The 13,900-nt window shown below is 35.6% G+C and overlaps 1 protein-coding gene across 1 annotated transcript; it reads right to left on the bottom strand.

Moving 5' to 3' along the window:
* Positions 1 to 278: 278 nt before the first annotated feature.
* LOC138321918 (rab-like protein 6) lies at positions 279 to 13,440 on the bottom strand. The gene is given in 16 exon segments (XM_069265949.1): positions 279 to 1,882; positions 2,500 to 2,582; positions 2,826 to 2,895; positions 3,625 to 4,165; positions 4,901 to 5,045; positions 5,351 to 5,572; positions 6,031 to 6,061; positions 6,063 to 6,162; positions 6,600 to 6,703; positions 7,068 to 7,173; positions 7,990 to 8,130; positions 8,395 to 8,483; positions 9,008 to 9,142; positions 9,503 to 9,609; positions 10,370 to 10,580; positions 13,327 to 13,440. Coding segments are annotated over 15 exon segments (2,238 nt in total). The 5' UTR covers positions 10,518 to 10,580; positions 13,327 to 13,440; the 3' UTR covers positions 279 to 1,666.
* Positions 13,441 to 13,900: the final 460 nt, after the last annotated feature.

The following is a 13,900-nucleotide window of genomic DNA, read 5'->3' as shown; positions in this document are numbered from 1 at the left end:
GACCCCTTGAACACAAAGTAACTTTGTATCCCCTAGTCCATTGTTACAAACTGTCGTAATTTTTAAGGTGTATGACTCCTTGAACACAAAGGAGCTGGACCTAATCTTCGCTTCTGGGGACTAACACATCATTATGTAAATCCCAGACTCCCAAAGTAAGTGTTTAAAGTCAATCCCTTACCTAGTACATGTAACTTCATCATCCCTCAAGTATTTTTGTGGTTACTGTATTTGTGCTCAAAGCATTCCTCCCCCCCCCCACCCCATCCCACCCTCCCCCCCCCCACCCCACCATCCTGTCTTACTAATGGAGTACATTATTCCTTATTATACCTTATCTATCCTTATCCTTCCTTAATTAACCCTGGGTGTTACTATACCCATAATAGAAGGATTTATTGCATCCACAACCCTTGGGCCTATAAATTAATTTCTTAATTACAATAATTATTTAAAACTTGATCCCTATAAGACACTTCAATATCCGTTTCTCTCAACCCTCCCTTAAGATTTGTATCCTTCCCCATCCCTCTCCCAAGAGTAGAACCCTCTCCCAAAATTAGAATCCTCCCCTAAGATTTGAATTCTCTCCAAAGATTAGAACCCTCTCCTAAGAGAAAAACCCTCTCCTAAGATTAGAACCCTCTCCCAGCCCTCTCCTAAGATAAGAACCCTCCCGTATTATTTGTACCCTCTCCTAAGATAAGAACCCTCCCTTATGATTTGTACCCTCCCTAAGATTAGAACCCTCTCCTAAGATTAGAACCCTCCCGTATGATTTGTACCCTCTCCTAAAATTAGAACCCTCCTGTATGATTTGTACCCTCTCCTAAGATTAGAAACCTCTCCTAAGATTAGAACCCTCCCTTATGATTTGTACCCTCCCCCAAGATTAGAACCCTCCCGTATGATTTGTACCCTCTCCTAAGATAAGAACCCTCCCTTATGATTTGTACCCTCTCCTAAGATTTGTACCCTCCCCCAAGATTAGAACCCTCCCATATGATTTGTACCCTCTCCTAAGATTAGAACCCTCCCGTATGATTTGTACCCTCTCCTAAGATAAGAACCCTCCCTTATGATTTGTACCCTCTCCTAAGATTTGTACCCTCCCCCAAGATTAGAACCCTCCCGTATGATTTGTACCCTCTCCTAAGATTTGTACCCTCTCCTAAGATTAGAACCCTCCCGTATGATTTGTACCCTCTCCTAAGATTTGTACCCTCTCCTAAGATAAGAACCCTCCCGTATGATTTGTACCCTCTCCTAAGATTAGAACCCTCCCGTATGATTTGTACCCTCTCCTAAGATAAGAACCCTCCCGTATGATTTGTACCCTCTCCTAAGATTAGAACCCTCACGTATGATTTGTACCCTCTCCTAAGATTAGAACCCTCCAGTATGATTTGTACCCTCTCCTAAGATTTGTACCCTGCCCTAAGATTAGAACCCTCCCGTATGATTTGTACCCTCTCCTAAGATTTGTACCCTGCCCTAAGATTAGAACCTTCCCCAGCCCTCCCCTAAAATTGGTAATCACATACTTATTGTAGTTTCTCTAGTGTGAACACAGACATTTCCCTAGTGTGAACACAGACATTGGGACCTTAAATGGTAGATGGACTAGAAAGACAAAGAAGTTTACCCATCTCCTGTGGGTGACAGTTTAAAGTGACTCATAACCTGCCCCACCCCCCGGGGACGGATCATCATTTAGGAATGCCTCTAAATCGTCCATGTTTTCCATTGCATTTTCAGTTTGTGACACAACAGCTTTCTCCTTCTTTTTCTTCTTCTCCTTTTTGCCGGCTTCTCCTTTTTCTCTATCAGCTTTTTGTTTGTCCTTCTTTTTACTCTTTTTCGTCGTTGAATTTTCTTCTCCCTACAAAATAATTATGTATGTAAGTGACAAAATTTCATCCATATGACAACTAAGATTAAAGTTTCACAGGGACCTGACAGAAACTGCTAATACTCTATATGCCTACACAGGACCCTGACAAAATATGTGGTCTATCTACTATCCACATTGGATCCTACAGATAATTTTTTTCACAATGATGTAATCACACATTTGTTGACAATCATAAATTCATGGACCTGTTGATAATCATAAATTCATGAACGTGTTGATAATCATAAATTCATGAACGTGTTGATAATCATAAATTCATGCATCTGTTCATAACATTATAATTTATGCATCTGTTGATAATTATAAATTCATGAACCTGCTGATAATTATAAATTCATGCATCTGTTGATAGCTCAATGATGAAATTTACACATTTCTATATTGATACATTCACGACATACAAAATTATTATAATCACATTTAAGAGCAAGTTTTGTATTTCAAACAATATTTAAATAAGATTACACTAAAATAGGTATATAAGTATCGTCTGTTTTATATACCTTGGCGTACATCTACACTGATACACAGTGACACATACATGTAGCTATGATTTTTTCAGATTTTAGTTTACAGGCCATTACCTTATCTGATTTATCTTTCTTCTTCTTTTTCTTCTTTTTGGCACTCGTTTCTCTCTCTACTGCTTCTCCAGATGTTGTTGACTCTACAACATAGAAACATCATGATTACTGTGTACTGTATCACATTGAACTGAACATCATTACCTTCTCTCTTAATAATAAACCATGGAGACAAAGACCATCAAAGATTGTTGTATTTACATTGATTTTCAAGAAATAACTAGTCTCAGAAAACCTTTGTGACAATCTGTTATGCGGATTCACATTCGTTTCCTGAGATGTTTTTAATTTTTGTTTTGTATTTTACAACATTAGGTTGTACATACTGGATCTGGCAGCAGGTCGTTGTAATTCTGGACTGCTTGGCTCACTTATAACCTCCTCGGCGACTTTGGACTGTAATTATATACATAATACATGTGACCATTTACACAATCATTCAATATACAGCTAACGTTGAACCCATCATTTAAATCGAATACTCTTGTTTAGTTCAAAGTAGTTTGTTCATCCTGATAAAACTTTTCACTACAGGCATTTAAAAAACAACTTACGAGTGTGAAATAAATTCCATATCACAAGTTGTTAAATTAAGAAAATATCTGAAGTAAATTAGTCTTCCTTAAAAACTGTAATTATTTCCTATGGAGAATTTTAAGTTAAGGGATTCCTTAAATTTATGGAATGTTTGTGAAACTGGGCTCTGGTACATATATATATTTTCAGAAAACTTGAAGGTTTACCATGGTGTCTGATCGTGTCTCCAACTTGAGAGTTACCACGGTAATAAAGTTTGACTGTATAAAACCTCATTACAGAAATACAGCTACCTATACAGTGGTCAAAGTCAAATATACTGTTAATATCTTTATTCTTGTGATTCATCATATCCCCAATCTTTTAACAAACGAGAAGTACAATGACATTGCACTAACACCAGTTTGCTATATGACATGGAAAATCTGTGTTAAGTGCCAGTATCAATGATATCAGCACAATGGCTTCAGAATAAGATTGCAACTTATTCACCCCTGAAGACACATTTAGACTCTTCTAAATCAAAGACTAGACCAGTCCATTATGACATTTTAGGAGTGAATGAGATTAAGTAAAATTGTATCCTACCTTACTCTCTAGTTGATTTAGCCAGCTGTCAAAGCCAGCTTGGACCTGTAGACCAGCAGTTTGAGTCTCATTGTCACTGATGTCCTCGTCCACAGCTACCACAACGTTATTTGACGTATGATCATCATCAGAGTCATTGTCTTGATTGGTCATTACCACTGGCTGTCCAGCGGTCACTTCACTGTCTGATGATGATATAGAGACAGTGGTCACTCTCTTATTGTCTGATGCTAATGCATTGTTTGATTTAGAAACTTTTACCTCGGTTTTTGTTTCACTGGTAATACTTTTGGTTCCGTTTGATATTTTACGTGATGTTGTAATTTTATTTGGTTCTGAGTCTGAATCACTGGGAATACTTGTCACCATGGTAACAACGGGACACTTTTCCTCTACTGGTGACGTCACCTCTTCATCCGATGAAGTCACAACAACGTCTTCTGTTGCCATGACAAACTGATTTGAAGTGTTGTCAAAATTATCATCAGAATCGAGGTCATCTTGAAATCCAGCCACCATTGGGTTATCTGCATCTTCGTCACTGGATAGAGAGAAAGAATAAGGAGAAAGAATGTATTCACTGAATAGAGAGAATGAATGTAATCTCTGGATAGAGAGAAAGAATAAGGAGAAAGAATGTAATCACTGGATAGAGAGAAAGAATAAGGAGAAAGAATGTAATCACTGGATAGAGAGAAAGAATAAGGAGAAATAATGTGATCACTGGATAGAGAGAAAGAATGTGTAATCACTAGATAGAGAGAAAGTATAAGGAGAAAAAATGTAATCACTGGATAGAGAGAAAGAATGTAATCACTGGATAGAGAGAAAGAATAAGGAGAAAGAATGTAATCACTGGATAGAGAGAAAGAATAAGGAGAAAGAATGTAATCACTGGATAGAGAGAAAGAATAAGGAGAAAGAATGTAATCACTGGATAGAGAGAAAGAATAAGGAGAAAGAATGTAATCACTGGATAGAGAGAAAGAATAAGGAGAAAGAATGTAATCACTGGATAGAGAGAAAGAATAAGAAGAAAGAATGTAATCACTGGATAGAGAGAAAGAATAAGGAGAAAGAACATAATTTAACTGTAATATTTAAGGATTAGTCTTCATTCTGACTGTGGAAAAAGGTAGCTATATAGTTTATATGAACACAGTTGGCAACAAACATATTCTATTACAGCACATTAACTTCAAAGACAAGATAACATTACAAGTGGCCAAAGAGAACCTGAGATCAGTACATTATAAAATCTCCAGGTAACATTTACCTATCACTGTCATGGTTTCTGGTCAGTTTGGTGTTTTCTTTCACTTCCTTCGTGTCGTCAAGGAAACTGTTGTCTAGTCCTCCATCATCAGGACAGAAATCCTCCACACTCCTCACGGTGTCTGTGCCTGTCGGACTTTGTAGATCTGATGGAGAGAGTTTTAATGTTAACCCGATACAATTTATAGTGATACAAAATATTCAGTGTACAGTATGCCGTACAAGTACTTTCACCAATTTCGCAATCATAGTAAATTTGTGCAGGTCTATCTCAGCGCATACATATAATTATCACTTACATTGATATATATTTTATCTACTTTTTAAATCTGTGAAAGTTAATCCTCACCAACATGTTATAAAAAAGAAATTACAAAATTTAGTAGCCACGAAAAAAAAGAAGATTTTCAGTATGTTGTTCAATTCTTAGATTCCCATTTATACTACTAACCATCTACCGAGTCCCTTTTAGGTGGTGGTTTGTCTTTACTCTTGAACAGCCTGGAGAAGAACCCAGACTTCTGCTGTTGTTCCTGTGTTGGGGTGGGGGGTTCCAGAGAGGGCGCCTGCTCCGGGGGTAGTCTGTCTTGTACAGGTGTCGTCCCCACAGAGTGGGCCTCTTTCTCAAGAATGGTAGATTTCTGTAGAGTTGGCATAGACACCGATTTGGGGACTGCAATAGAAAGATAGTGTTCATTATTTTTTAACACTAGACATTAAATGATTCACATACTGTCGATCTGGATAGATAAGTTGGATACAATAAATTCCCACCTGACCACATTTACATTATTTCAGTTGAATTGTCTCCCCTGATTTGGAGTTCCATTGTCTTCCATAATTTAGAGGAAAGTCGAAATGATTATTTTCATTAATCTGAAAGACATATTGAATGGCCTCCTTGATTTAGATTTAAAAACTTGACTGGATAAAATATATTGACTTATCTCCCCTTTCTTAGATTAAAATAAAATCTCACCTTAAAAAACTTTAGCTGAGCTACATCAATACATAGATTCACTTATAAAACTATTTGATTGAGTGACGAGTGTTGATTTATGTGTCTACTCTAAGCTAGATTAATGTCTTCAGTAGACGGCCGTTAAGTTGTGTCCCCTTATTTTAACTTACCCGAGAGACTGTTAGGCTTGGTCGCATCCCCCTGATCCCTCTAATTCCTGTTTCAGTTTCGAATCCACTAGAACTTTTTCTGACAATTTGTCCTGCTGTTGTCGTCTCTTGCTGCATAGACTTTCAATAAATCTGTATAAGTACAAGTAAAAATCTGTCAAAGTACAAACAAATATCTGTCAAAGTACAAACAAATATCTGTCAAAGTACAAACAAATATCTGTCAAAGTACAAACAAAATACTATATAAACCAACTTTCTATTGAGGGTGATTTACTTTCGTAAATTTCACAATCCAAGTACATTCAAGAAAGTTCATCTCCATAAATCAGCATCTATATCATTGATACTGATAGGAATTTCCAGTCTATTTTCAAATTCCTGAATTCCTTTTCGAACTTGTTTTGAAATGGAAATCACAAAATTTAGTAGCTGCAAAAGAAAGTTGGCTTAAAGTAGCAAGATCACATTCAAGACAAACATACAAAATTTGGTATACAATTCAGTTATACAAACTTATCATTGAAACATTCACACCAAACAGAAATATGCCATAACGACATACATACACATCATAATTTTGTTCTTCACTTTCCTCGTGTATGTCTAATTCCTCAATGGTAGAAAGCATATCATCTTTGTTGACTTCAAGCTGCTTCATCAATGTCTCTCTCTGAATAGGAAAAAATCAGTTAAATGAAGACATTCTAATGATGAAACTTGTGTTAATGTAAAAGTGTGCAGACCAAGTAATAAATGATTTAAGCAACCATGATTTGATTTTAAAATGTTCGTTTTGTTTTACATCTAAACAAAATCCAGGATTGTTTAAGGAAGGCAAGATTCAGAAGATGGAAGAAAGTCTTAGTACCTGGAGAAAAACCACCATCAGAACTTGGTTTATCTGCCCAATGTGGATTTTGAATTTGTAACAAAGAGGAGAAAGGCCAGTGGTAATGTATCAGAACATTTAAACATTTGGCGACTGAAGCTCCGGTGTTTGTAAAAGTTTAGTAGACAGGACAACAAGTACAAACCTGAAGTTGTAAAAAAGGCAGGTTAAAAAATTTGTGGAGATACTTGAGTCCAAATCCATTCCTCATGGACGATTCAGCATATCTTACTGTAGCTGCCTCCCCTGGTCTGAAACAAAGTCAAATTATAGATAGGTCAGAGGTCATATCAGGACAACATCATATTCAGGATAGATGTATATGTCACTTCAAGGTCTCACTATTTATAGAAACAAGATCAAATCAAGGTCATATCATTAACAGAGGTCATTTTAAGGTCACATGAAATAAAAGAAAGTTGGAGGTTATCTCGGGGTCACATTCTTTAAAAGAAAAGTGGTCATCTTTAGGTCACATGAAATACAAAGCAAGTACAATGTATAATCTTAAAGTTGTATTATAAATAAATTTTAGGTCATCAAGGTCACATCAAAGAAATATTTCTTAAGATCACATGGTACAGAATAGATTTCATTTCAATGTTGCCTCCTAAGTGAAACATATAAGTACATGTAATTTCAATTCCATATCCTACACAGATTAAAGATTATCTCAAGGTCACAGAGATCATTTCAAGGTCATATGATATACTGCACAGATTAAAGATTATCTCAAGATCATATTCTTACAAAGAATAGAGATCATTTCAAGGTCATACCATATACATAACATCTCAATACCTAATAGACATTAATTACTAAAGGGATTGATTGAGTGGCCAGTCACTAAGAATCTTTTAATTGAGCCAAAAAGCAACATTCTCTCCACAATTAATTAGTACAGAACTTTTGGATGGGTGCGATTGAATTACAATACCATTGTAGATGAGAGAGGTACAGTACCGTTGTAATTGAGAGAGATACAGTACCGTTGTAATTGAGAGAGATACAGTACCGTTGTAATTGAGAGAGATACAGTACCGTTGTAATTGAGAGAGATACAGTACCGTTGTAGATGAAGACAGAAGTAGCGTGCCTTGTCCTCTATAACTGTTCGGTGATGGCCCATATCTCTATGGTTACCCAGTACCAACACTGGGATATGGGAGGGTATTCTCTCTATCTCACGCTCAATGTAGGAGAAGGTCCTATTCTCTCTATCTACACGCTCAATGTATGAGAAGGTCCTAAAATATAATACACCTCAAGTACATGAAAATGTCCTAAAATATAATACACCTCAAGTACATGAAAATGTCCTAAAATATAATACACCTCAAGTACATGAAAAATAACCCACGATGTAAATCATTAGGAAAAATCATCTCAAACACAGTAAAATTATGAAATCATTACAAAGCTTAATTGCAATATGGAAATCCTAAAAACTTTAATGACTGGCGTAAGCTCACCATTGTTTTGTGATGTCATACACCATGATGACCCCATGTGACCCCTTATATACATCAATGAACTCAGCATCAAGACAGGGCTCATCAGCCTGTAAAATAAACACGTACACACAGGTAAATATAAGTAACCAAGGCTCGTTAACAAACAAATACAGGTAAATGTAAGTACAGTCAGACATTGTTAACATTGGGACCACGATAGTAACGTTTAGTGCACTGTGTTATCCCAGTACCGTATTTGCCGTAATTAGCACCCCTCCCCCTATAAACGCCCTCCCCTTGTGTTTCCAAGGTTAAATAGCATACTTAATGTAACAGATAATGTGTAAAGAGTACAGAAAGAGTTAAAATATGGCTGAGATTATTCACCCACAACTTATATTTTTGTTCACTTATAAGCGCCCCCCCCCCCAACTCCTTGTCCTTTGTTACAATTTTTTAAGCTCCCTGGGGGCTAAATACGGCAAAAACGATAAGGTTAGTCGGAACCAACAAAAGACATTGGTATTTAAGTTGTGAATAAAGGAGGTTCAACTGTATCTTAATTAGTGACTCAGGGATGAAAGAAAGAAGATATCTACACAGAGACAAGATTCATTTCTTTGTGTGTTACCTCTGGAGCAGTAGTATCGGGATCCAATTTGAGACCTTCCATTTTCTTTTTTTTGCGACCTTTATCAACAACGTCCCAAACTTCTACCTTCACCACATCGTCTGTAGCCTTGTAATTCCATTGAATGCTGCACACCTGTAAGGTCAAGGTCATTTATATAGGTCAAGGTCATTTACAAGAGACAATTACTGATGTCCTTGTTCAGTTTATTTGCTTCTTTTAATATCTAAGTTGTAACATCATTTCAAAATATGCCAAGTTTTCATGAAACCTGTGACCAGTGCCTTAAAACTGCTCCAAATGTCTCTAATTCGGGACGTTAAAATGGAGAGCTTTTGGTAGTATACTGTGACATCTGACACATTCTATTGCATTCATCACAGTATATTGTAACCAAACATTAAAATTAAAATATCTGAGAACCATGGCTTTGCCTGATTGGATTTACACATGGAAGATTCACATTGTTAAAGATATTCTAAGCAGTATATTTACCTGTATTTCTTCCGTAGGGATATATTCCTCTTTGTATTTCTGACCCTGGAGTCGATGAAAAAGACAAGTCTTTCCAACATTTCTGTCACCTCGTATAACTATTTTCACTGAAAAAGATTTTTTTTAATTTGAGTAACTATTTTGGATAAGTATATCAATGATTACAAAAATGTCTACTAGGAATGTAATAAATGCTCTGCAACAAAGAATTTTCATGGACAGAAACTTGTATCATAATGTAGTTTTTATCCCCAACGTATATATTTTTATATTATAAATTACTTATCCATAATAACACAGCCATTTCTGATATATTGTGTCTGTTTTCGTGAGAGCTTCTTGTAAAATTGACATAAAAAAAATCAAATAGTCAACATCAAAAGAAATTTTGGAATATTAACCAGTTGAAGTTAACTCTACCTTTCGTTGATCATTTTCTTATTAAAGTATTTGACCCAAGAAGCGCCAATGTCCCTATAAGCGCCCCTCTACCCTTGATGAGGCCTCGATTTCAATTGCCCATATGCATAATCAAAGACCAAAACACAAAATTGTATGGATTTGCAATAATTTCGTCTTATTAGCACCTTAAATTTTTTTTTCACTTTTTTAAAAAACTCACGCTTATTGGGTTGAATACTTTAATTTTGTTACGATTAAATAGCCATGATATTAATTATAATAGTGCTTTGAACTTGTTATCATGCTCCCTGAAATAGACTTTATGCAATGGGGTGTCAATGACTATGAACACATTTATCCTGACATTTATGAACTAAGTTTTTTGTGGGGATCAAAACACAAAATCCACGAAAATTACACCCCCACTAAAAATATCAATTTCACAGAAACCTGACAATAACTTACTATTATACTGGACCCCCTTGGCAAATTTCCTCTGCAGTTGGGCGGCCATGGGCTGAGGTCCTGAAGACAGATTGGTTTTAGTGGCTCCAGCAAATTGTTGGTTGGTGCCATCTTGATTGTTGCCAAGTAATTTTCTAAATATTGACATCTTCAATTTTTTGTTCTAAAATCACTTTCTTCTGTTTGTTTTCTGCTGTGGAAGATACATTGTCTGGAAACAAAGGGAGATAAATGCAATATAAGAATATTTCAAACAATAAAGTTGTCGGAAATCCAGTCGACAGTAATCTATATGCCTCTGGAACCTGAATTACCATATACCTGCTATAATAATAAATATCATTTAGGACCGCTAGGCTATCTTTAATTTGTTTGTATGTGTATTAGGACCGCTAGGCTATCTTTAGTTTGTTTGTATGTGTATTAGGACCGCTAGGCTATCTTTAATTTGTTTCAGATGCATATTCCTTTGTGTATGTGTTTTAGGACCGATAGCCTTGTTATATTTGTTTGTATGTGTTTTATGACTGCTTGCCTATCTCATATTTGTTTGTATGTGTTTTATGACTGCTTGCCTATCTCATATTTGTTTGTATGTGTTTTAAGACTGTTTGCCTATCTCATAGCTGTTTGTATGTGTTTTAGGACCGCTAGCCTATCTCATATTTGTTTGTATGTGTTTTAAGACTGCTTGCCTATCTCATATTTATTTGTATGTGTTTTAAGACTGCCTGCCTATCTCATATTTGTTTGTATGTGTTTTAGAACTGCTAGCCTATCTCATATTTGTTGTATGTGTATTAGAAACACTAGCCTATCTCATATTTGTTTGTATGTGTTTTAAGACTGCTTGCCTATCTCATAGTTGTCTGTATATGTTTTAAGACTGTTTGCCAATCTCATAGTTGTTTGTATTTGTTTTAAGACTGCTTTCTATCTCATAGTTGTTTGTATATGTTTTAAGACTGCTTGCCTATCTCATAGTTGTTTGTATATGTTTTAAGACTGTTTGCCTATCTCATAGGTGTTTGTATTTGTTTTAAGCCTGCTTACCTATCTCATATTTGTTTGTATATGTTTTAAGACTGCTTGCCTATCTTATAGTTGTTTGTATAAGTTTTAAGACTGCTTGTCTATCTCATAGTTGTTTGTATATGTTTTAAGACTGCTTGCCTATCTCATAGTTGTTTGTATATGTTTTAAGACTGCTTGCCTATCTCATAGTTGTTTGTATTTGTTTTAAGACTGCTTGCCTATCTCATATTTGTTTGTATGTGTTTTAAGACTGCTTGCCTATCTCATATTTGTTTGTATATGTTTTAAGACTGCTTGCCTATCTCATAGTTGTTTGTATGTTTTAAGCTCATATTTGTTTGTATATGTTTTAAGACTGCTTGCCTATCTCATAGTTGTTTGTATGGTTTTTAAGACTGCTTGCCTATCTCATATTTATTTGTATATGTTTTAAGACTGCCTGCTTATCTCATATTTGTTGTATGTGTATTAGGACCGCTAGCCTATCTCATATTTGTTGTATGTGTATTAGGACCGCTAGCCTATAACATATTTGGTTTGTATGTGTTTTAGGACCGCTAGCCTATCTCATATTTGTTTGTATGTGTTTTAGGACCGCTAGCCTATCTCATAGTTGTTTGTATGTGTTTTAGGACCGCTAGCCTATCTCATATTTGTTGTATGTGTATTAGGACCGCTAGCCTATAACATATTTGGTTTGTATGTGTTTTAGGACCGCTAGCCTATCTCATATTTGTTGTATGTGTATTAGGACCGCTAGCCTATAACATATTTGGTTTGTATGTGTTTTAGGACCGCTAGCCTATCTCATATTTGTTGTATGTGTTTTAGGACCGCTAGCCTATCTCATATTTGTTTTGTATGTGTATTAGGACCGCTAGCCTATAACATATTGTTTGTATGTGTTTTAGGACCGCTAGCCTATCTCATATTTGTTGTATGTGTTTTAGAACCGCTAGCTATATAGCCTATCTCATATTTGTTTGTATGTGTTTTGAAAGCAGCAGCTGCAGTACATTTGTGTTTGTTCAATCTTTTATTGTTTATTCTGTAGATAAGGACAAAAACATATTTAAGTCAAATATGGATGCAATGCAAGATCTGCTTACAAGTAATAAGACCATTTTTTGTTTACTTGAGTATTCAAGCCACTTGGCTATAAAGATTATTTTATTCCTTTTGCTTTAAGTGGTCTTAATAGACATTTTTGTGTATAAGAACAAATTATCTATATAATGTTCTAATAATTTTATTGTAGCCGTGACAGACTTGCAATGTAGATTAGTCAATAACAAAGAAGTTAAGCAGGCATTTTAGCATCTATCTATAGAATACAGCTTCTCCTATACACACATTGTTCTGTCACATCTTTATGGAACAAATTGTTATTTTGATTGTTGTTCAAATTCAATAAATCCATGGTTTAATTATAAATTGAAAATCTAATTACATTACCAGTAATATTATAATGTACAGTGTGTACATACTACATGTACACATATACATTGTATATGCAAGAGAACGTGGACACATTCATATCATACATAATAGATTTATTATCATATTGGCGATACATGTACTAGCTGATAAGGTCACGTGCACTAACAGTATTGTACGTGAAGATTTAGGCTATGTAATAATTCAATCTGAAAATCAGTTGTCTGTGAAAAAATCAATATTTCGCTGAAGTCTTAAATGTTTCCAATCCATTGTTATTGTATAACCCTGTCTTGTGTTAGACTATATGTAGGCACCTATTGTATTCTGTTTACTAAACAGTAGGCTAGTTGACAGGCGGTTTGTTTACTGTGCGTCGTGTGGACAGTGGACACCGTTACAGCGTATATCGTTAAAATAACACATCATTGCAGACATCTTCGGGTGACTGCAGGCATAGAAATGATAAGGCATTGATATATTACCACATATCGTGTACACATTCGTCCCGATCTGATTAATCCATCACTCCAATCTGGAACTGTCCGTGTCACCAGCTGACTTCCGGAAAACAGAGTGATCTCCCCTGCCACAAAAAATCTTAAAGAGTCACGACTTGTACACTTATTTTTAGTACATTTATGTATACGGACATTCAAATTACCTGTCATCGTTCGTCTGTAAACAATTCTTTTTGCCTGATTTATTAATCAGAAAGTACAAACGATCTTCTAAAACTTTGTAGGAAGACTCCCCCTTGGGCCTACCAGAAACATATATATACATATGTATATATGTTTCTGGGCCTACAGAGTTTCGTCATCAATCATGAATGGCCGACAGCCGATAGGAGACACCCAAATATGAATAGGGGGCATCTGTATTTAATTTCACCAACAAGATGAATCTCGGCCGACATCTTGGATTTTAATAGTTGATACCACTATTTCTCAGAAATGTTGCATATAATGTATCTCAAATTATCTCCCTTTTGGTCATCTAGTTGTGTGTAAAAGGAGTAGGTCATGTGATCTGACATAGTGAATTGCACGATCTTTA

Source organism: Argopecten irradians, chromosome 4 (assembly GCF_041381155.1).
Source record: "Argopecten irradians isolate NY chromosome 4, Ai_NY, whole genome shotgun sequence".
In the NCBI taxonomy this organism is placed as follows: domain Eukaryota; kingdom Metazoa; phylum Mollusca; class Bivalvia; order Pectinida; family Pectinidae; genus Argopecten; species Argopecten irradians.
Note: the sequence above shows the minus strand (reverse complement) of the source record. Positions and strands in the feature narration are given on the sequence as shown.